This window comes from Mercenaria mercenaria, chromosome 10, assembly GCF_021730395.1.
Source record: "Mercenaria mercenaria strain notata chromosome 10, MADL_Memer_1, whole genome shotgun sequence".
Lineage (NCBI taxonomy): Eukaryota > Metazoa > Mollusca > Bivalvia > Venerida > Veneridae > Mercenaria > Mercenaria mercenaria.
Window position 1 is genome coordinate 22,754,901 of NC_069370.1, and position 24,771 is coordinate 22,779,671.

Sequence of the window (24,771 nt, forward strand, 5' to 3'; positions counted from 1 at the left end):
TGAGGGCATGTATTGGAAACACAATTTCAATACCGACTATGTATTGTAATAATGCTAAACTATCTCAGCCGTGACGTGTCCTTAATGTTCAAACAGGTGTAATTATTCTGTTCAAAACTTTCTGCGGATTATTAGTTATGAATGCAGTTATTTTCATATTTACACAATAAATATGTATTTCTCTGTGTTCTGTTGAATTGTAATTACGGTAAGTTACTTTTTTATTAGGAAAGCCTTTCATTTCAGTCTAATATTAGCGCTAGACATGAATTAGCGCCTGCCCGATCCCGCTAATAGCGCGAAAATTAATACTCCGCTAATATCAATACACTTACAGTAATTCTATATTCTTGTTCTTTTGATGGGAGTTTATTTAAAGCGTTGCACTAAAAGAAAACAATCTTTAGATAAACTTGACAATGTTTAATTTTTTAGGAACAGACCTCTTAGTATACAGATACAATCTGAATAGATTTGTCTATCAAATAAGCCAGTTTTCAAAGACGATACGCGCCTTTAAGTAAAATTATTCTACCGTGTTAAAACAATTTTAAACATACATTTTGTATGAAAATACTTAAATAGTTAAACAAAGACAACACGACAAAAAACGTATTTATTTACAGACAAAATAAGACTACATCCATCATAATTAAATCAATTTACTAATTCAAACTAAAAAAGCCGGTCTCGGGAATCACTTAACACAGAACTTTTTCTTTAAAAAACAAACAGCCATACTTATATGTCATCTTGAAAAGTAGTTTGCAAAGACCTGAAAAAGATAATTAATGTTCTTTGGCGAGTTCATTTTTACTTAAGTATTACTGAGTTAAAGTGTCTTTTGCCAGTTACAATGCTTTTGAACTTTAGATATCCTCCTCTCTATGTGTTTTATCTTCAAGTCCTGCTTTTATCGTGTCTGTACTTTTTCCCACCTGTGTAAAGAAAATCAATACACATGTTTGGTGCTAAACTATAATTTGTTGTTTTTTTTTGGTTGTTGTAGGCACGTAACATAAACAGGCATGTTTTGCTGTTATTATCAAAATTAAGGTTTTCAAGTCATGTTTATTTCAGACAAATATGTTTTTAAAATATTCATGGAAGTTTTACGGACATTAACCATGTACAACTTGACGCACTTTGGCATGCAGCAGCACTCATGTTTTAGCCGACGGGTTGGATGTGTTGTAAGTTGCTGTTTGAATTAGCCTGGAGTGGCTTCTAATTTTAAATCTGTAATTCCCCTGAACGCGATGCTTTAGAATTGCTCAAAATGAAACCGTCAATGTTTTTCTTATTTAATAAGCCTGTTTAGAAAGACATCAAAAGAAATTAAAGAAAATATTGTTGCTTGCAGAGATAAAAAGAACGAATAAATTGTGTAATAATAATAAATTACCAGCTCCGCTTATTTCTTCCTACTGGCTCGTCCGCAGGCTGGAATCTAGAGCAATCGTCAGACGGGTTCATTTCGTAGAAGAGGTGACACAAGTGTCTGTGAGTCTTTTCATTGCAGCATGCGTAGAAGTATTCAATGGTGTCATATGGATCCTTCTCAAACGTTGCAAAGCCACCGCCTGTATTATCGTTTTTCAAGGCACCATAACTAAGGAGCACGAAAGAAGAATTTTGATAAATTTGAGAAGGTGTAGTCAAAGGTCAAAAACCCTAGGAGTTAGGTAAAATTCAGAATCTGTTTGCAGCATTGTCAAAATCAAATACAAACAAGAGCTCGTCGAACACGAAATGTCCCCCTTGATGCATTCAGCATTGCACAAGGAACAAAAATTATATGCTTACTGTAAACAAAAGTTCTACTGTTCTGGTCTAATCTGAGCTGACTTTTAACCTATTAACCTAACAAGAGATCACAGAGTGATCTTGGCACCAACCACTGAGCCATTTTTGAATGTTCCAAATTTCAAGACTAGCTCGAGATCAAAATCAAGGTCAAATTTTATTTCGGTACAAAACACTGTGCATGTGGTCCAAATTTGAAAGCTGTGGCTTGAGAAATGTGAAAGTAGGTCACTAGATCAATTTCAAGTTCAAAGTTCATTTCGGTAGACAGAACTATGTATGTGCTTCAAATTCGGAGGCTGTAGCTTGAGAAATGTGAAAGTAGATACTAGGTAAAAATAAATGTCAAATCAGAACACAAAAATATGCATGCAGTCCAAATTTGAAGCTTCAGAAATGTGATAGTAGGTCACTAGGTCAGTCTCAAAATCAAAGTTCATTTTGGTACACAAAGCTATGCATGTTGGCCAAATTTGAAGGTTGTAGCTTGAGAAATGTGAAAGTAGGTCACTAGGTCAAAATCAAGGTCAAATTTTATTTCGGAACACAAAACTATACTATGCATGTGGTCCAAATTTGAAGCCTGTACCTTCAAAAATGTGAAATTAGGTCACTAGGTCAAGATCAAGGTCAACTCAAGTCAAGGTTCATCTTGCCACTTGAAACAATACATGTGGTCCAAACTTGAATGTTGTAGGTTATAGTCATGAAGATTCTAAGTTTTTCCCTATAAGTCTATATGTACCATGTGACCCCCAGGATGGGGCCATATTTGACCCTAGAGGGATAATTTGAACACACTTGGCAGAGAACCACTAGATGATGCTACATTACAAATATCAAAGCCCTAGTCTTTGTGGTGTGGACAAGAAGATTTTCAAAGTTTTTCCCTACATAAGTCTATGTAAACAATGTGACCCCCAGGGCGCGGCCATATTTGACCCTTGGGGAATAATTTGGACAATTTTAGTAGCGGACCACTAGATGATGTCATATACAAAATATCAAAGCCTTAAGACCTGTGGTTTTGGACAAGAGCTTTTTCAAAGTTTTTTCCTATAAAAGTCTATATAAACCATGTGACCCCCGGGGTGGGGCCATATTCCATCCCAGGGAAATAATCTAAACAATCTTGCTAGAGGACCAATAGATTTTGCTACATACCAAATATCAAAGCCCTAAGCCGAGTGGTTTTGGACAGGAAGATCAGAAACCATTTAACTGTTCCTGGCCACTGTGACCTTGACCTTTGACCTAATGACCTCAAAATCATTAAGAGTCATCTACCGGTCATGAACAACCTCACTATCAATTTTCTTGGCAATAAGCCCAAGAGTTCTTGAGTTATTGCCCGGAAACCATTTTACTGTTCCTGGTCACTGTGACCTTGACCTTTGACCAACTGATCTCAAAATCAATAGGGGTTATCTGCTGGTCATGAACAACCGCTCTATTAACTTTCATGATCCTAGGCCCAAGCGTTCTTGAGTTATCATCTGGAAACCGTTTTACTGTTCAGGGTCACTGTGACCTTGACCTTTGACAAACTGACCTCAAAATCAATAGAAGTCATCTGCTGGTGATGATCAACCTACCTATTAACTTTCATGATCCTAGGCCCAAGCGTTCGTGAGTTATCATACGGAAACCGTTTTACTGTTCAGGGTCACTGTGACCTTGACCTTTGACATACTGACCTCAAAATCAATAGGGGTCATCTGCTGGTGATTCCAACCTCTCTGTTAACTTTCATAATCCTAGGCCGAAGCGTTCTTGAGTTACCATCCGGAAACGGATTGGTCTACATACCGACCGACCGACATCTGCAAAACAATATACCCCTCCTTCTTCGAAGGGAGGAGCATAAATATGCTATGATATATGTTTTAATTAAGAGTGAGTGTTAAAAAAACTGTTTACCTCTTGTTTTGAAGGAAAGTCATTATCACCTGATCTTAGTTCTATGCAAGTAAATAAAACAAACTAAGTGATTCATTCATACATCATTTTGTTGCCCTCACAACCAAATGATTTGTAATGTCATTGATATACATTCCTTTGTAATCATACACAGGGCTGCATTATATATATTTTAATTCAGTGAAATACAACAGTTACTGTTGGTGGTTACCTATAACAGCACGTTTGTTTCACACCATCGTTGTTAAAGAACCATGCCTCATAGCAAACCATCTTAGTTTGTGAGTCTTTATACATTGGATCCACCGTGCGGTAATTGTAATCAAGTTGCATCTGTTGCTCACTACAGGGACATGGATACGATAAAGCCCGTTGTGTCGTTATCCAATGCCTGATCGTGTCATTTTGACTGAATGCGAGGCATTCCGATTCATTTCTTAAAACTGCAACTACATCTGGGTCAGTGCTACTCACGTTGTAAATCCATCTTCCTTTAAGACCTGGCAATATATTACATTTTGAATAAAATCATCAAGTATATGCATTCCATGAAATACAAAAGAGAAGAAATGGTATTCTTAGTCAAAATCTGTTTTATGAGTGCTCCCGACATAGGTTGACGCCTTATGTTTTCATCCTTTTGTCCTCCCTACTGTCCGAAAATCTTTGTCCAGATAACAACAATCTGCTTCAAACTTACAGAAATATATTGATTTAAATTGAACTTGGGTATATTTCAGAACGTAAATGATGTAAAGTGTCCGGTTTTATTTTGCTAAACATAATTATACTTGTACCTCCCGTTACAGCTTTCAAAGGACTTAGCCGAAACAACAGAATTGCACAGCTATTTAGTACAGTTACGTATATTGCCAGGATATACATATACGGCCTTAGTATGAAACCTCCCCTTACCCTTATAAACGCAACCTCTTTCTGTTTGAAAACAAATGTGTTTTTATATTACTTATATACCTGTACTACAGTATATATTGTTAGAATATATATATATTTACAATGTACATTATGCCTTAGGATTAACACCCATCATCTAATAAAGGCATACCAGCTCTTTTGTTAAAAGAACATTTTTTTCAATATTGTCAATATGTGTATGACTACCGTTTACCAATGTAAATATTGTCAGACTATACATGTATTACCATATATCCCAATATAAATGCTCCCCAACCACTATTAAATGCGCCAACTTCCATTTGGCTAACAAAAATATAGTATACCATTTTATATTGTCAATATATGTAAGCACTACCGTATTTATTGTCATGATATATGTGTTTAACGTATGGACAATATATGCAGCTCTAATAAAAGCACCCCACATTTTGTTTGCCAAAATAATACAAAAGGCAACTTGTTTTTCGTAAAACTGCTTCCATGTTTTGTATATGCTGCAGACTCGCAGAAACTTATAAGCGGCTTAATATCCTAGACAATATGTACCTGGATTAACGTTTGTCCCTTTATTTAGCTGACTGATATTTTTGCTGGTTGCTATTATAAATCCAGTTTTGTCGCGTAGGCTGAAACCAGCAGAGCTGTGGATGTTTTTGTCCATTTTCAGCGACCACTGTTCTTGGTCATAGTTGAACATAACGTAGGAATAAATGCCGTCAGAAATAAGTATTACTTGCATTGTAGCATTCTGGAAAAGGGAAAGTGAAAAGAAAGTCAAAACGTCAACAAAATTTATTAGCATCACTATTTCGTAAACGCCTTTGGCGCGGCGCTTTATAAAAATAAGTATTTGGTAAAAATAGATTGTTCTTAGAAAGTGCAGTCATAAACCTAAATAAGTCATATCATCTGAGTGGCATTTACGCGGAACGTCCCGGGTTTTAAAGTTTAGTCATTATTTATATGTAATAAAAGTTTAGACAAATCAAAGACGGTGCATGTATAAACAATTAGTGTTAAAACAGAAACTGTGGAAAATACAAATAAAATGCAAGCATTTATCAATATATTCAATATTTCGGTGTATTTTTGAGTGTTTACCTGTGTTTTAACTAGCCTGCCAGGTTCAAGGCTGGACGATTTAGTGACGTTACGCCAAGTGGCAACAAGTGCAATTCGTGGTGTGAAGTCGATTATATTTAAATAATAAGAAAATATATTTCCGAGATGCGAAAGGTCTCTATGCTGGCTGTTATTGCGGCCATAATTGGTATAATACTCAAACATATGGATATAAAGTCCTCCAGCAAGATTTGTAGAGTCAATATTTGTCCAGAATGGAGCTATAACAGTATATCCGCGGCTGAATTTCTGCCAGTCCGTAGATGTTTCTGGTCCATAAGCTTCAAATAGCGGCTGGTAACCAAGCGTAAGAAAACCATTCATATTTGGCTGTGAAAAAACAGAAAGTATGATTATTATCTGTCATGTATTGAATGCTATACAATATCCTGTGTTTCTACACATTTCCACATATATTAATGAAGGAGCGAAGTTAATCACAGACAGCTGAATAGGTTAGTAAAGTAACTGAAATGACGAACGTATAAACAATAGTATTCCAAGTTCGCCGGTCTTACAGGAAAATTAGTCCGTGACTACAGTACCAATGTTGGCAAAAATTTATCGGGCGAGACATTAACTAAATATTTGATAGTGTATGCAATAAAGCGTACTTGAATTTTAAACCATGAAAGAATGAATCAGAGCACATTTGGTTTTGATTTTGATCAATCAAGCGATTTATGAAAAGAAGATTGGCCAAAGGCGAATATCGATAAATGTGTTCATCTGTGGTCGTTTAAAGGTTTGGTTTTCTTCTAATTTCAGCAAAGTCCAAATGTAGTAAGGAAAAAAGCATTTGTATAAATTCAGAAGTCTTAACAAGAATGGCATAGGCCAAGTATGGTGAAGATGGTTGGAGGGTTCATGACAGAAAGTCATTTTGATGGTTTATCTGTGGTGACCTCTGATTGCTAAGATCAAGTGGAAGACAACGTCCTGACAAAGATCGATCTAGTGTCGTGAAAATGTTTTTTCTTATTTCAGCGCATTCAAATCCCATATGCTAAGGAGCGTTACAATTTGAACACCCGTCAAAGGAACCAGGGTAAAGTGCTACTTTATGAGAAAGACGGAATTTGATAAAGTGAATCTAAGATACTCAGACAAATCGACTTATTTTTATGTTTAATTAATTTCAAAGTTAAACAGAAATTTTATGTTGTATTATGTAACATAATCTTGTGACAAAAACATTTTACTTTAAATATCCCTAATAAATTTTGGCACATCCTCTAAAAGTGTGCGTAATCAAGGCGTTTAAGTGTATATTACCAATGTTCTCATGTTTCTCAGATTTTTGGAGAACAATGTTTATCTATCATATTGCTAACATAAAAAGATACAATGCGTCTGAATGAAATCAAAATTAAAAAGAAGTGTTCAATACAAACTACACATTGACAACTTAATCCGACTAAAATACCTAATGGGAAAACCCTTGAGACATACCCTGTATGAGTTATATTCCACTCCAAAATATGGAAATCTGTTATGAATAGGTTTCGCGTCTATCAGTTGATCGTCTCCTCTGAAAGGGTATACGCGAGTCTCCAGTGCTATGACGACATTTTCTGATTAAAAATAAATAATGTTTTCAGCAACAACATATGGTACAGTCAAACAAAATAAACAAAGGTTTAATAACAGCAGTTCATTAAAAACGCAACATTTGTCATTCATATTTTGTTTTAACCATCACATTTGCTCCACGTTTGCCTTATGTGGCGAACAAGCTACATTTAATTGTACCACCTGATATGAGTATTGTTCTAGTATGAGGTCACGACGTTTGTCTCCTACTTCTTTGAAGACTGTGGTCCTTTACATAATCCAGAAAATAGATTAATCGCCTTTTCGGAATCTGACATGTTACGAGTCCAGTACTGCATATACCTGTCAACCTGGCTATAAAATAACTGATGTAGAAGTCATTACGTGTAAGGCATCAGAAAATTTGCGCAGCACCGCAACATATTGTGAAATTAAAGGTAAATATTAGTTGTTTCAAATAACTTTGACACTCTTTTACTTACGGTATAGCTTAAACTGAGTCTGGTGTTTATATAAGATTCCAATGGCAGAAGGTATTCTCGGCTCATAAAACCAGTGTCGCGGAAGAGCTATGTGTAATTGTACCGCGGTCAAAGTTCGCCTTATTATTCCCCGTTTGACGAACGAGCCAACTGTACAGGCTATGACGGGAAAGCTACGTTGTTATTTTAAATACTCATTAATCGTAATGTAATGTAAAATCCTTTAATTTCCAATAGCTTTATTACATTTAACTTGTTTGCCACACGTGAAATAGTAAGGCAAACATTGCCTGTTACAATTACATGAAGCAAAAAATAGGAGTTTACTCATTTTAAATATGTTTTTGAATTATACAGACTAGAATGAATTCAGGTTTATCTTAACATTGTCTGTACTTTTGCTACTTGTTTCATTTTAGATTTTAGATATGCATGACATTGTATGTATTATTTTGAAAGCGTCAGATTTAACATGCATCTATTTGTACATGTAAGTTAGGCAACTGAAAGAGCAAAATACTTCAAGGACGTACGCTAGAATTCTCTGTATATGAGATGGACGAAATGTTTCCCAGTAATAGAATTTCTTCAATATTTGAATACTGAAGGACAAGTAGCTAAGAAACAAAAATATGCAATAGAATTATAGGTCACCGGTATTTAAAAAAGAATCATCTGCCCTTGAAAACGGCATTTTTTAGGGGTAAATGATGTTTTCAAGGGCAGATAACTATTTTATAATAATGGTGGCCTATGATTTTTATTGCATATTTTTGTTTCTTAGATGATTGTCCTTCAATATTTAAAACTTAAAGAAATTCTATTATTGGGAAATATTTCGCCCCGAATTCTAGCGTACGCCTTTAACTTTAACAATATATTTTCGGAGCGTCCACAAAAATTCAGGATCAAAGGTACAGTTGCATCATAGACTGGTCATTTTAACTTTGGGGTTGAACTAATTCCAACATAAACATTTTGGTTTGAAATAAGTAGTATGTAAGAAAATGAATCACAGAAAATTAGTCCTCAAAAATATCTTGGCACGTTTTTGACATATTGCATCAGAAAATCTGAAGTAAGGTCTAATACGTTTTGTGGCCGTTACTTTTGACATATACTTGGATTTATTTTTCAACTACTGGTATAATACAGAATAAACGTTTGCTTTAAATATAAATTTGGAAGTACTTGACAAAAATAGTTATGACCATTAATCAAATAATGAAAAGATAAATGTGCATATACATTTATTTTATGTACGGAGTTTACATTCTGCCATTGGTATCTCATCTAAACACCAGTCAGTTTCACCTCCACCGTAAATAAGAAAGTATTAAAGTTATTTAAAACAACTGATATTTACCTTTTATTTCATAATCTTTTGTGTTGCTGCTTCCTGCTGCTTCACACGTAATGCAAAGAAGTAGGAGAAAAACTTTGTGATCTCATTACAGAATAACACTCACGGTACAAAAAAGGAGATTACAAATCACACAAATAAGCACATATAAATAAAGTTATGATCTTTCCAAAATGTTTCTATGATTGCCTACAGCTTTTGAAAATTTACAACTATGTCTATGAAAGTAAAATGAACATTACATTTTTGCAGATAATATTAAAAGAGCACATATATCTTTTGATAGAAGTACATACTGTTGATAATGTAACTTTTATGTATAATGTAAAAATATCAATTTTTATCTCTATTATTAACAGAATAACAATATCATTATTTTCATTTGCTTGAAACTATATTTTCTATTACATTTTCCCCTTGGCCTTTCCTCCTGTTGTGAAATACAAGTAATTGGTTTTCAAGAATTCTTGAAAATAATTCCTTGTTGATTTGAAAGTACAAAGCATTTAAAATAAATAACATATAAATATGCGTAGAAAATCTTAACTTATGACGACAGGCCATTTACTCAGTATTTCTGCTCCTTTTGAATCACCGTTGACCTTAAATGTAAATCTTTAATAGTGTTCCACTAATGCTGGTGTTAGAGTTGTACATCTCGGGACCACTCATGAACAAAATAGAGCAAACTGAGTCTGCAATTACTTTGATTGGTTGTGTGGAACTTCTTGTATTATTTATTTACAAAATGCCTCAAAAAGGCATGTTTAAAACAACAAGATCTGAAAATAACCCCATTGGAAAAGTTTCATAATAATGATGTTAAAAGGTGTTACTTGCTTTTTCATCTTTAATGAGAACTGGAGTACTCTTACTAAATTCTACCTACAATTATCGAGAAGCATAATATAAAAACTTGCCATCTCTTCTAAAGATCAGATTTCGGTAAGAAAGAAAACATGTAGAGTTGGTTTGTGTGAGAAAGATACCCAACATTTTTTTTATCAAAACACCAATTTGTCAAAAGCAGACAGGAATATGTATCGTGCATTTTGTTTTGATAATCATTTATATCATACAAAATTTAGATAAATTACAAACCTCTGATAATGCAAAATGGTGACGGCACATCCCAAGAACTATTGGAGAGACAAACAGCATGTTTTGCACCTTTCAAATCGTAGCCAGTATTACAATCAAATGTTACCATGGATCCATATGTTGTTCCATTTTTTATATTAACGCTACCATTTACCGGATGGTTTGGATGAAGACAATCTAAAAAAAGACCGAAATCATTTGTCAAATTCAATATGACATTTTGTAAGTTATATATATTACAGTCACATAGACATGGTCTGTTTTTGTAAGCACCTCTCACGTCCCTTAGCAAAGTTTAAGTAGACTATTGAACGGACTTCATGATCCTAAAGGAAACAAAAATATAACAACACTGATACTAAATCATCTTACTCTAAATACAATGCTATTTTTAGATAAGTGGGAAAACAGAAAAAATACATGTTCCGTTATTTATCATATAAAAGGGTAATTAAACGTATCAAAAAAGGGGAAAGTTAGCCTGGGTCCCTGAATGTGACCTTGACCTACAAGGTGGGGATCAAGGTCTTACGTACAAAATTGACCAGACAAGAAAATGACTTAAAATCGTCGACATCTAAGTGTGAAATTGACCTTTAAGATGGGGTCAGGGTTAAGCACACGACTGCGACTAGTTGTCTCATTACGGAATTTTTTCATACCATATTATATTAAAATCCTTTGATGAACCGGATATTAGGCATAAATGTTAACATTTGGCCTTCAAGTGTGTCTTTGGTCTTGGAGCTCAGGATCTAGGTCTTGAGCGCGAGTGCGCGACACGTCGAATCATTATGGAAACGTTTGTACATTGAACCGGAATTAATAGAAGAGACAAGTTAACCTTTTAGCTCCAAGTGTTACATTGGACTTATTGCTAAGATTGTGGGTCTTGCTCTCGATACGTCGTCATACTATCAGGAACATCTATGCCAGGAAAATCCCTTGATGTATGCCGAGGTGACAGACTGGACATGAAAGAGACCCTGCTAACACCATGTGTGACCTAGACATTTGGGCTAAAGTTCTGAATTTTGCGCCCGACATATCGACTCATTATAACTACGGGGGACATTCGTACCAAGTAAATTCAAAATCCCTTGATGGATGGTAGAGGACTTGTCACGAAACAGAGCATGCTAACCTTTAACCTCCAATAGTGACATTGACCTTGGAGCTAAGGGTATGTTTCTTGTGCGCCGCACATCAACTCTTTATGTGCCGGATGAGGAGACGGACGAATGAGGTAGCCCATTTCTCTATATCCCTTTTTTCTTCGTAAAACGTATTGTAAAAAATTATAAGTTAAAATAATACCATTAATTTTGCAGTTTACAGAATGAACAGTCCAATTTCCTTTCTCTTTACATATGGTACTGTTATCTCCATATAACGTGTAGCCGGTGTTACATCTGTATTTTCCCACTGACTGATACGTTGTGCCATTCGATACGTAGACTTTTCCATTTAACGGATTCGTCAGGATCCCGCAGTCTAAATCAAGTAAACAGATAAGAATCTGTACTTTATAATTCAGAAACAAATGGTCTGAGATGTCTTTTCATATGTGCAGTGTGCTTACACATAATGCTACTGGCATGTTCATCATGATAGAATTACAAAGTTTCTGATAAAGGTTGTAATGTTTGCTTGTTTGGTTTTGGTTTAGCGGCATTGATTGATAGTATTTCAGTCATAAAAAGGCGGAAAGTTAACTAACCAGTGTTCCTGGATTCTGTACCAGTACTAACCTGATCTCCACAAGTAAATACCAGCTTATCAATACAAATCAATGAGGCAATGAGGAAGGACAGTGCGAAAGGTTTCAGACACATTTCATTTTATGAGATCACCATGGATAGCATAGTTACGTCATCCCCGGGAACAGGAACGGAATACGAACTAATGGATTTTTTACTTATCGACAACTTTTCAACGAGGCATTTCAATTTCTAAAAGTGATGTAGTCCATATTTAGTGTAGATGTACAGATATAACCAGTATATCAAAAATATTTTACTAGACTAACAGGTTTTAATTTCTAAAATACTTTCGTACTGTGTATAATTTGTAAAATAAACCTCTTACCCCGTTCATTTATATCGTGAATCTGTGATGTAACGTTATTAAGCCAAAACATCTTTTGTAATTGAACAGATGGCATTTGTTATAGTTGCTAAGACGTATATTGATATGCTTTTAGACCTACTAATAGCCTCTTTCACTAGTTTATAAGTTCTTAGCACTGATATGATCTCGATTGCAATTTATTATAACTTGAAAACGTTTGAACAAAAAAAAAAAAAATAAAAAACCTTTAATTTGACAATATGTTGTGTCGCTGCTCCAATTTCCTTGCGCCTCACAATGTATAACTTCTGGACCAATCATTTCAAATCCAGGTTGACAAGAGTATGAAGCACTGGACCCAAACGATGTCACATTTCTAGCATACTTGATCGCTCCATTTGCTGGATTTGGTAAACGACCACAGTCTGTATAACACATTTTTAAAAACATTGAGCAAACATGAACATCAAACCGTCTACTACCATTGGACAAAAGTCTTATTTGATACTTACAGATTTTGACTTTTGGCGGTGCATGAGTGCCAATTAAAATGAAAGCAGATTTCAGTAAACATAACAGTATAATTCAGACAGCCAGAAACACAGAAAGCAAGTAAGCGGAATAATATCAGACTCGACTTGACACATAGGTTCAACAAAGGCAATTAATCTACAACACCAATTACGCCCCTAGTACAGGCATAAGTAGAACTTATCCTGAAAAAATGAATAGACTTCATGATCCGGAAAATATAAGAGCAATAAGTCCAAGACGCTTTTTCTTCGTTTTAGATTGGAGTTCTTCTATCCACTTTAATAACAGCTTCGTTCGTAAGACTAAATTCTATACGTATGTTTCGAAAATAATCTTACTGTTAATGAAATAAAAGAAATGTACTGATAACTCCATTCAGGAATGGTTGCAATCCCCAACTATAGTATAAGAGAAATGTCTACAATATCAAAAGTTTGACGAATATAGGGCCAAAACTCTGTCGTAAAAACACTAAACAGGAACATGGTTATGATATGCGCAAGTAGGCTTGGCTATGATCACTTTTATGAAGTTTGTTGCAATTTCCCCTGGTGGTATTGGCCGGAAAATATTGAATGCCATAACCTTGCTCTAGATCGCTGAACCAAAATATGTCGATGATATATATAACTTAACTTGGCACTGAATACTTCTGTAAGATTTCATGGAAATCCGCCAAATTATATAAAAGAAGTGGCCAAAATATCATTACATTTGATAGATCATGGACCATAATTCTGCTGAAAATCATCGAACAGGAAAATGCCAGTGATATCTTTAATAAGGCTTGACATTGATTACTCCTGTAAGGTTTGGTGGAAATCAACACCATTATTTAACAGAAGTTGCCGAAACATCATACAAATTGATGAATCAAGGGCCATAACTTAACTGAAAATCATAAAAACAAGAAAATGCCGACGATATGCACAACTACGCTTGGCAATTATCACTCATGTAAAGTTTGTTGTGAATCCATCCTGCGGTGCCGGAGGAGTTGCGCGAAAAATCTTTGTGACATCCATGTATGAAACATTATTATCTGCCATACTTTGATTAAATAGGAGCTGCGAACGTTTAATGCGTTCTTGGTTTTCAGTCGTCTCCTAGTTATTTTAATTATCAGAAATTCTTACTCTTCCAATGTACAGTATACTGAAGTCACTGAAACATTAATTTAGGAAATCTAGTTAACATTAATTAAATTTTTGTGAAAATAAAATGATAATTTCTATACATACATATTACATTTTTATCACTATTTCTAAGTATTAGAAAGTCTACACCATAAGTAAATCTGCAACAAACAATGCTATTTCCTATGAGTTAAACAATTTCTGTATTTACTGTTGTGTAGACAGCTCCACAGTAATAAATACAAACATTTCAGATTCTTACCAGATTGTTGTTTTTTTCATTTCTCCAATCGCACTATGATGAATCAGCTGTAACTGACGTTAATAAAAAGTGAAAATGGCAAATTGAGCAGAGATGATATGTCGGCATCAAACAATTATTTAACTGTTCTAAAAAGTGACGTAGCTCAAAGAAAGGTAAAAAAGATTTTTGTAACATTTAAGACGATTGTTTGATCCATACGCAATGAACACAATTTATAATTCAAATAGAAAAAAAAATTAAATCAGATTCATTATCTCAGAATTAACAAAGGTATACCGTTTCGACCAACAGTAGATGTTGTGCCACTAACACTTGTTACCCTCTGAATAAAACACATGTATGCGGCAATGAAAATTACATTTGTAGTCATTTTGTTTTTAAATTATCAAAACAGATAAATTGTTCAGCTAATTTAAACTTCAAAACAAAACCTATGTTATCAACAAGTATTATGTCGATTAGATCAAGTACGTTCCCTCTAATCAAAGGTTTGGTTGATAGACGTCTAAAACAGCAAATAGCACAATCAAATTAATCTCCTTGAATAAGGAAAATTTCAGGCCATAGCGACCTTCTGCCAAGGCATTGAGTACATACGTTTTTGGGTCTCAAGGTTTGCTTTTTATATATCTATACACGAGCATTTTTGTGTTTAACATGACATGCCTTTTTGTTTCCATTACGTGTGTTAGAAATTCACCTGGAGGGGATTACTTTTATTTACACTGTCCCGTGTCTTTGGAACATGGTGGGGGTAAGAGTGAGGTTGGGTGCGCACCATAAACCGGTTTAAGCTCCCCAGTGGTGTTTTTGCCACTGACCGTTCCAAGGCGGTGCCCCACTGTGTTCCTTTGTTTGTTTGTTTTGTCCTCGTGTGTTGGCTTTGTGTGCGAGTATGTGTGTGTGTTTGTGTTTATGGTGTGCACGTCTGCGTGCTGTGGGTTTCGTTTTGGGGAGGCTGCGGTTTTGGTACGTGGCATTCCCTGTTTGATATCTGTCTTTGATTTTTTCTTTTGAAGATATGTATGCCACACTTAATCATGAATGGTAACAACTGCGTTAAGTATAAAAACATAAAACAGGTCAAGTATCCCATTTTCCTATATAAACAAATTTGACAGAAGACTTTTCAATGATGGTAAAGACCAAAATAAATAAAAATCTATAAAGAAGTTCAAGGAAAACAGATATTTAAAGACATTTCTGTTTTAGCTAGCTATACCGTGTCCCCTTAATGATGCCAGATGTCCCCATGTTACAAGGTAGGACTTTATAAGAAAGCTATAGAAAATGAATGAAAATCCATCAAGCCCTTCATGGAAAGAAGTTGTTTAAATCGATTTCGAAGGCGTAAAAGGGGGTCTAAGTGCCCCCATTTGAATAAAATAAGAGAGGACATTATGATGATATTACAGACCAAGTGTGATATAGATCTATCGAGCAGTTTGTAAGAAAATATCATTTAAAGGTATTTCTATGGTAGTGCTAGCAGCCCCTACAAGGGAAGGAGTTAAGGAATTTATAATGCTGCGACAGACAAAATGTTAAGAAGATCCATCAAGTGTTTCATAAGAAGAAGAAGTTGTTTGGATGTTTTCAGCTCGAACTGCACCTACAAGAGGCCAAGTGCTCCCATTTGACTTTGGGAGAAGACCAAGGAATTTAAGTATTAACAACATTTGTAAACAAGAAAATATCGGTAAAACTGACGATTGCTCCCCGAAATGAGATTATTGCATATTAAAAGAACAAAAGTGGAATTCATCGACTGGATACATACCAAAGAAGTTTCTAAGAACTCCAGCAAGAAGCTAAAAAGAAGCGTGCACAAGATCTGTACCTCCCTCTTGGAAATCTATGAATTTTGCTGAATATCAGCCAATGGATGCTGAGAATACTCAAGACAAGGATGGCACCATAATTTACTAATGTTGAATAATCAGGCAATAATCACAGGCAATAACTCATTGAAAAATTATCCGACCGTAACAAGAAGAGAATAAGCGCATCTGCTCTTGAGAGTAAAGCATCTATTGAAGTTTCGATGAAATGTAGTTAGTGGTTACTAAAGAACACTGCGGACAAGTTTACTAAAGTTGAATAACCAAAGGACAACAACTCAGTGAAAACCATCCGACCGAAACCTGAAGACAATATGCGCATCCCCTTTTGAGTGTGAAGCTTCCTATGAAGGTTCATTGAATTTCAGATAAGGGTTGGTGAGGAGTACTCTGGACAAGAAATGGTACTACAGTATACGAAGCGGCGATAATATGTTCCCCTCTTCGGGAAATATAATACCACATGATAAATGCCCATAAAGATTCAATAACATACATACCTTTGTGTGTATTGCAAATGTTGAATGACTTCGAATTCTACGATTACTGAGCAATATTCTAGCATGATAATATAACATGATGTAACGAAAAACAAGCACGTATAGTGTAATGAAATCTTACTTTTCGAATAAGTATGAACAAACACAAAACAATTAGTAAGCAATCAAAAAGAACTAAAAAAATCAATATTGCACATAGAATTTTAATTAAATCCTACCTTAAATAGATAGATCTATATAAGAAATAGGAATAATAACTTATACTTACCGGTATGGAAAATTTCCTTTTTGAAAATGGGCGCGACCGCGGTAATATAGGGATATTTTGCGTGCTAGAAATTGGTAACAGTTAACAGAAAAAAGCAAAAGGTATAAATGTCATGAAAATGAAGAACAAAATCAACATCTGATATAAATATATACAGAAATTAAAAGATAACAACACTGTGCACAACTGTCAAAGCTGATCTGCAAGAAAAACGACACTTTCAATGTTTAGTCATAGCAGAAAAAATACATTTTATAAAAGTCTGTTAAGATAGAATTCAAGAGAAGAAAATTGAATACTGTTTGCTACTCTGAAATTCAATTCATATAAGTATTTATTCAATTTAGGATTTCAAAAACATAAAAAACTACTAGACGTACAAAGACAATCAAAATCGCCATATAAATAGCAAGTAATGGAAAAATAATTGGTCAAGGTATTTTGACTTGAATTTAATCAGTAAAGTGTGATCAAACGAAACGAAAATTGAATCTATTAGAACGACTGATAGAGTACGATAGAGATATCTAGAAGATAACCATGTTTTCAAATGAGGCTACGATATTATGTAAATTAAAAGTATTACACTGAATGCTGAAAAGGTTTCAAATAATTTACCAGATCCGCTTCTCATATATCCGATAAGTGAGCGCCTATATCTTCCAATGGGCTCGTCCGCAGGCTGGAACATAGAGCAATCGTCAGACGGGTTCATTTCGTAGAAAAGGTGACACAAGTGTCTGTCAGTCTTTTCATCGCAGCATGCGTAGAAATATTGAATGATGTCATAGGGATCCTTCTCAAACGTTGCAAAGCCACCACCAGTACCATCTTTTTTCAAGGCACCGTAACTGTTTAGAGTAGAAGAAACGACTGACGTAACCTTAGATTAAATTGAGTACGTTAAAGAATTTTTGTTTTCATTTTAAGCAAATTGATGAAATACTTTGTTTTATGAAATGAATCAATGTTGCCCTGTAAGAGTGATGTATCCTTTGTCGATCTACTGGTATATTATGTTGCGTAAATCGGGTGGAAATTGTAGTTGCGCTTTTGTACTTTATATTCCATAGATATTCAAATAATTAACGATAATTTCTGATGATCTTTATGTCATGTTTGAATCTGGGTCATATGAAATGTGACGTACTGACCTACTTGTTTGTTTTTTAAGATACAGCCTTGAAATTTGGATGACATGTTCACTTTTGCACCCCGATCTTAAAACTGACATCAGTGACCATGAATGTGACCTACTGACCTACTTTCTTGTTTTTAAGATACAGCCTTGAAATTTGGATGACATGTCAAGTTTAGCACACCGGTCTTAAAAATGAATTTCAGTGATCATGAATATGACCTACTGACCTACTTTACATATTACTCAGGTGAGCGATCCAGGGTCATCATGACCCTGTTGGTTTCTTTAAACATGACGATATCGTGATATGATAATTTGCGTTGTAAGCCGAAAATCCGGGAATTCATCATGCTTGCGAATTAATCTTGTTTTACAGTGAACAATTTATGGCGCAATTCAAAATTATTTTATTATACATGATAACAGAAGTTGTCCATGTAACTTTTATGTGTACAGACATAATCCAAGCCTAATGTGTAATACATGTGCAAACATCAGATGACGTCTTACCTATAACAGCACGTCTGTTTCACACCATCATTGTTAAAGAACCAGGCCTCATAGCAAGTCGTCCGCGATTGTGAGTCTTTATACATTGGGTTCACCGTGTGATAGCTATAATCAAGCTGCATCTGTTGCTCACTACAGGGACATGGATACGCTAAAGCCCGTTGTGTCTGTATCCAATTCCAGATCGTGTCATTTTGTCTGAATGCGAGGCATTCCGATTCATTTCGCAAAGTTGCACTACTACCAAGGTCATTTCTAGTAACGTTGTAAATCCATCTTCCTTTAAGACCTGTAAAAATAAGTGTTATTTCTGATCATCCGTTAAGTGTATGCATTTGCTAATGGTTATTTAAACTAAATAAGAAATATCATACAACTCAACAGATACCTGTTTAGAACACATATGAGCCGCGCCATGAGAAAATCAACATAGTGGCTTTGCGACCAGCATGGATCCAGACCAGACTGCGCATCCGCGCAGTCTGGTCAGGATCCACGCTGTTCGCTAACAGTTTCTTTAATTGCAATAGGCTCTGAAAGCGAACAGCACGGATACTGACCAGACTGCGCGGATGCGCAGGCTGGTCTGGATCCATGCTGGTCGCAAAGCCACTATGTTGGTTTTCTCAAAGCGCAGCTCATAAATAGAAAATTTTAAAATCGAAACCTTGTGAAAGTATGATGCCTCTATTAATATCATTTGTATCAAGTCCCCTGACATCTAACCTGGACCGTATGTACTCTGATTAAAATATTCTTATTGTACACTACAAAATGTTTATAAAATCCAGAATTCACATTCCACATATTCGGAAATAGATGGATGTTTCGCATATATACAACACTCATAAGAGTTGGTATATTTATAGCTATTTGATAAAGCGTGTCTGTTTTCGACTTGACCTCATATATATCTTTAATATTGAGGAACTTTCGGCAAATAACAGTGTTATTTCTGATCATCCGTTAAGTGTATGCATTTGCTAATGGTTACTTAAACTAAATCAGAAATATCATACAACTCAACAGATACCTGTTTAGAACACATATATAGAAAATTTTAAAATCGAAACCTTGTGAAAGTATGATGCCTCTATTAATATCATTTGTATCAAGTCCCCTGACATCTAACCTGGACCGTATGTACTCTGATTAAAATATTCTTATTGTACACTACAAAATGTTTATAAAATCCAGAATTCACATTCCACATATTCGGAAATAGATGGATGTTTCGCATATATACAACACTCATAAGAGTTGGCATATTTATAGCTATTTGATAAAGCGTGTCTGTTTTCGACTTGACCTCATATATATCTTTAATATTGAGGAACTTTCGGTAAATAACAGTGTGCAGCAGGACAAAAGACAAAAATGCATGGAATTTTATGTGACAGTGTGTCGTTATCTAAGTAAAATAACGTCAAAAATTGTTACTCTTGATACATTTGAGGGATGACATTAACTTTTGTCAAACAAAGTTTAGATGTTTTAATAGTGTCGGAAACCCCAGATTTTGTATGAAATAGTGTTTTATACTCATTGACAATATGTACCTGGATTAACGTTTGTTCCATTATTAAGCTGACTAACATTTTTGCTGGTTGCCGTTATGAATCCAGTTTTGTCTTGTAGACTGAAACCAGCAGAGCTTGGAATATTTTTGTTCATTTTGAGCGACCACTGTTCTTGGTCATAGTTAAACATTACATAGGAAAATATACCATCAGAAATTAGTATCACTTGCATTGTTGCATTCTGAAAGCGAAATAAAAGGTTATATTTTACAATTCATCAGTATTTGAAAAATGACTTACTCCAAATATCCATTGAAAGGATTCGAACAAACAACAACAAAAATAACTTTCGCTAAAAAAGTGCTTGCATTTTAACAGCATTAGCTCTCTTGTCATCAAATACTGTGAAATCATTAATATTCGTGGGGGACTAATTTTTATGGATTTCGTGGTTGAGTTAATCCACGAACTTTAATCCCAACAAACAAGTAAAATTCCCATTCATTTTATGTTCAAAAGTTGATATCCACGAATTCATATCCCCATGAAATTGCCGTTTTGACCAAAACCACGAAATTTCATGCCCACGAAATTTAATGATTTTACAGTATGTTCTAAAAATGTAATATTTACTGCCTCTACTAATGGCGCCACCTTTCAGATAAAGAATAAGTTTCAACATAATATCCAAATACGAAAATTGTCTGCTATTCTTGACGGTAACATTTTCACCTGTTCTATTGTTTATATAACGTATATGTACACAAACACACATGCATACTTGCATATAATCAACAGACAATGAGAACATAAGATAAGAAACACAGTGGAATATTGTCTTGGAGTGAAATTACTATTATAAGTACTATTATTCCACATTTGCATAGTTTTTGAAAGCAGCCAGCGTATCAGCTTCCCTAATCTTGACGGAAAGGGAGTTCTTTCTTGGGAGCAGTGAACGAAAATCTGTGATTGTCATACATCACTGTTTTAGTCTTTGGCACAACTGCGTATCTTGTGGCCTGTCTATATATCATTATCATATCCCTTATATAGGTAGGGTACTGGTCGTGTAGAGTCTTAAAGGTGTGGGAAGGAACCTTGTACTGTACCCTATATTTCACTGGTAACCAATGAAGCTCCTTCAGATCCGGTGTCATAAGATTTAGACGGGACTCCCGAGTGTTAACGCGAGCTACCATGTTCTAGACCTGTTGCAAGTTGTTTAGTGTGCTGTTTGAAACACGACTTGCAAAGGCATTACAGTAGTTTATCCGTGAGGTGTCCTGGAAATTGACAAGGCTTTTGTGGCATAACAAAATGCAATTTGTGAGCTCAAACATGTTATTACTGGGTACTAATCTTGCTCCCTTTAAGAATCAAAGTATAGCATTTATAAACACGAAAAAAATGCGACGTGTCAAAAATAGTGGGATCATAGCCTAATTTAATGTAATGTTTTTATATTTTTTTCAAATACAAAAAGAAAAACTGTCATTGACAAGAATCCCGTAACATCCCAAAGAAAGTCATGCTGCCGTACAGGTAAAACTTTCAAAGAAAAATTCTAGTTTTGATAGTAAAGTAAAAGAAAAAAATATCGACCTAGTTTATGACAACAATCTCCATACTGAAGGGATGTATTGGTTATATAATTTATTATTTAGTTTTTCAGATTTTTCAAATGACTACATCCTCTAGTTATCTAATAAATGGAGAACATATATTCAATAGATTTGATAGCACAGGATAAATCCCCATCAAAAAGGGGAATTGAAATTCTTACCTTTATCTTAATGGATATTATCTTTATACATACCGATATATACGTGCAAAAAGGAGATCCAATTTCATCCGAACTGATAGTTTTATTTAACTTGAGCTCCCAGCGGTATAAAGAATCGTACAATGGAGTAAGCAAATGATTAAGAATGTTATCCAGACTATGTGATGTATTATAACAATAATATGCAATAATATATGACTGCATATCAGGAGACAGCTTCAGTGCAAACTAGATTTTATTACATTACAATCAACAAATTTGCAAGGTAAACTCAAATTCATGACAAAACGAAAAACAAATCTGCGACGATTGGTACATAATTAGATTCCATGGAAATACAAACTACAAACTATCTGTCCGAAAACTGTATTAGAAAACCTGACAAAAATATTGTTTTAAACAGAAGAGAACTTAGAATGCCAAATGCGTTATCGAAATTACATGCAGCCTCTCTTTAAAATGTATTCTTAATAAGAGCAGAACAGTTGCTTAAAATACTATATCGAAAAGTGGTATATAAAGTAAAAATTTCACATGTCCTGATCGGACCAGCCTACCTTGTAAATATCAATTTTGATTTTTACTGAGATTTTCTAACAATTATTTAGTTTTTGACTGACCAATCAGGTTAAGATTAGAGATTTCATGTACGGTGTTGCATAATCTTTAAAAAAGCTTTTGTTGCAGCAGTTAGATATGAAATGTAAGCAAACTGGATGGCTTCCGTACTAGAATTCAACGCCCTGGGTAAGGCTCGATCCCACATCGGGGAGGGGCAAGTGATTCTAAGTCAGTGACCTTAACCAATCGGCCACGGAGGCCCCCTGGATGGAATTATTAGCGACAAAATGACTTTTTTATGTCTGTGTGTGTAATTTAAGAATCTAATTCATGGTTGGACATCAACAACGTTGTACATAATGAGGACTGAATGGAGTGCAAATACAAAAGCTTACAAACGTTTATTTAATTATGAGCTTCTTTTAAACACGTATGTTACGGAGTAAACTATGGTTACCTGAGTTTTAATCAGTCTGACAGGTATTATGTATGACGACTGTGTCACGTTACGCCAAGTGGCTACAATTGCTACTCGTGGTTTGAAGTCAGTGAGGTTTAGATAATTTGAAAATATTTGTCCAAGCCGCGAAAGATCTCTGTGTTGGCTGTCATTTTGTCCATAACTGGTATAATATTCAAACAGATGGACATCAAGTCCTCCGGTAAGATTTGTAGAGTCAATATTTGTCCAGAATGGAGCTATCACAGTATATCCGCGGCTGAATTTCTGCCAGTCCGTGGGTGTTTCTGGTCCATAGTCTTCATACAGCGGCTGGTAACCAAGCGTAAGAAAGCCATTCATATTTGGCTGCAAGAAAGAGCAAACATCAAACTATATTACATTTAAACTTGCATTAACGGCAACACTTGAGAGAGGCTGAAAGTGGTCTTAATTTGCAGCTGATCTATAATGGATTGAAATACATTTCACATGTTTAAATTTGAAAAGAAATTTGTGCTCCTACGATCAAGTGAGCAAGTTTGTGCAAATGTTGTTGTAAGAATTGTTTTTATATTTTATTGACAGTTTTCCTAAAGTGTGTACATATTACAACATATTTACAGTTTTCATAAGCCTTGACACCTACTGGTTAATTTACGTATGAAATTGTTTTCAAACTAATTTCATTCAAGAAAAAAAAACACATTACAGCGATAACACCATAGTCAAGTTCATAGGATCATATTTGATTAAGACAATTAGGTTTTAAACGTATACATAGACCATACTTGCCATTTTTATACTGTCCGTTAAAATCAGACATTTCTACTTTTAAATAGCTGAAATACAACAATTGACTTCAATTTAAACTTAATAGTATAAAGTTATATGTCCCAAATGTTTGCTTCTATAGCAGCATTCTTTAGTTTTCAACCATTTCATATAGAATTATCTCACAAATCTGACATAAAGACAATTCATTATAAGCGAAAGGTGTTACTATCGGTAATAACTTTTAAAAATAAAACTCTTAACAACGCTCCTAAGATAGTTGATAAAGTAGCTATATATGAAAAACTGAAATAGTCATAGGAAAGAGGTCCAGAGTAGGAGACTACGGACCAATATTGCTTTAAATCCATCTGGCAAATCAACAAAACTTTATGTTCTGTATAAACTTGATTGAGGACAACCCCAAATACCAAGGACAAAGTTTTGTGACGATCAACCAAGTACTTATCGAGAAAAAACTATTAAAATTATAGTTCTAGTAATACTTGTTGAGAACTCTATCGAACTGTGAAGCGGAACAATTTGAACAGAATTAGTCAAGGCGCTAGTGATCACGTTTGATGATGATAAATCAAATAATTCATGAGAAGAACTGGTTTAAATGTTTTTCGAAAACATGGAAGATTTTAACATTTACTAAGCGGTAAAAAAGCAAAAAACGTTAGCTTCTAGACGGAAAATCGCTTTATAGTATTCACAGTTGGTCAGCCTTATGTTAACTAAGAAATGCTGCTACGTTTATTCAGGAAGTTCCGAACAAAATACCCTATAAGAGTTGTATTCCACTCCGAAGTATGGAAATCTGTTATGAATAGGTTTTGCGTCTATCAGTTGATCTTCTCCTCTGAAGCGAGTTACAACCGTCTCCAGGTGTATAATGACATTTTCTGGGGGGAAAGAAAGGATTATCAGCAATAAAGTTTAGAGACAAAAGGTTACATAATTCTACGGCATATTTAGTCATATTAGAAACCCTTATAAATATGAAAAGAAAAACTTGTGTTTTTTCTGCATACGTCAAAAATACATGTAGCGTCTTCCGAAATTTATAAAATGCTTTCTCTTGATCTTGTGAATATTTTTGTTTTTTAAAAAAGATTATTTTGAGTTCCAGACAATGTTTATTCAAAGAAGTACGT

The 24,771-nt window shown here is 34.7% G+C and overlaps 1 protein-coding gene across 1 annotated transcript in view; it reads right to left on the minus strand.

Moving 5' to 3' along the window:
• Positions 1-601: 601 nt before the first annotated feature.
• Positions 602-24,771, minus strand: part of LOC123560890 (sushi, von Willebrand factor type A, EGF and pentraxin domain-containing protein 1-like) — a 67,223-nt gene continuing 43,053 nt past the window's right edge. The window contains exons 29-42 of the mRNA XM_053516817.1: positions 24,398-24,519; positions 22,856-23,206; positions 20,091-20,292; positions 18,532-18,820; positions 17,499-17,731; positions 12,582-12,761; positions 11,584-11,760; positions 10,267-10,443; positions 7,219-7,340; positions 5,746-6,096; positions 5,191-5,392; positions 3,938-4,226; positions 1,406-1,612; positions 602-938 (exon numbers count right to left, since the gene is read on the minus strand). Coding sequence (XP_053372792.1) covers positions 914-938; positions 1,406-1,612; positions 3,938-4,226; positions 5,191-5,392; positions 5,746-6,096; positions 7,219-7,340; positions 10,267-10,443; positions 11,584-11,760; positions 12,582-12,761; positions 17,499-17,731; positions 18,532-18,820; positions 20,091-20,292; positions 22,856-23,206; positions 24,398-24,519 — 2,927 coding nt within the window. The 3' untranslated portion in view covers positions 602-913. The remainder of the gene's footprint in view (positions 939-1,405; positions 1,613-3,937; positions 4,227-5,190; positions 5,393-5,745; positions 6,097-7,218; positions 7,341-10,266; positions 10,444-11,583; positions 11,761-12,581; positions 12,762-17,498; positions 17,732-18,531; positions 18,821-20,090; positions 20,293-22,855; positions 23,207-24,397; positions 24,520-24,771) is intronic.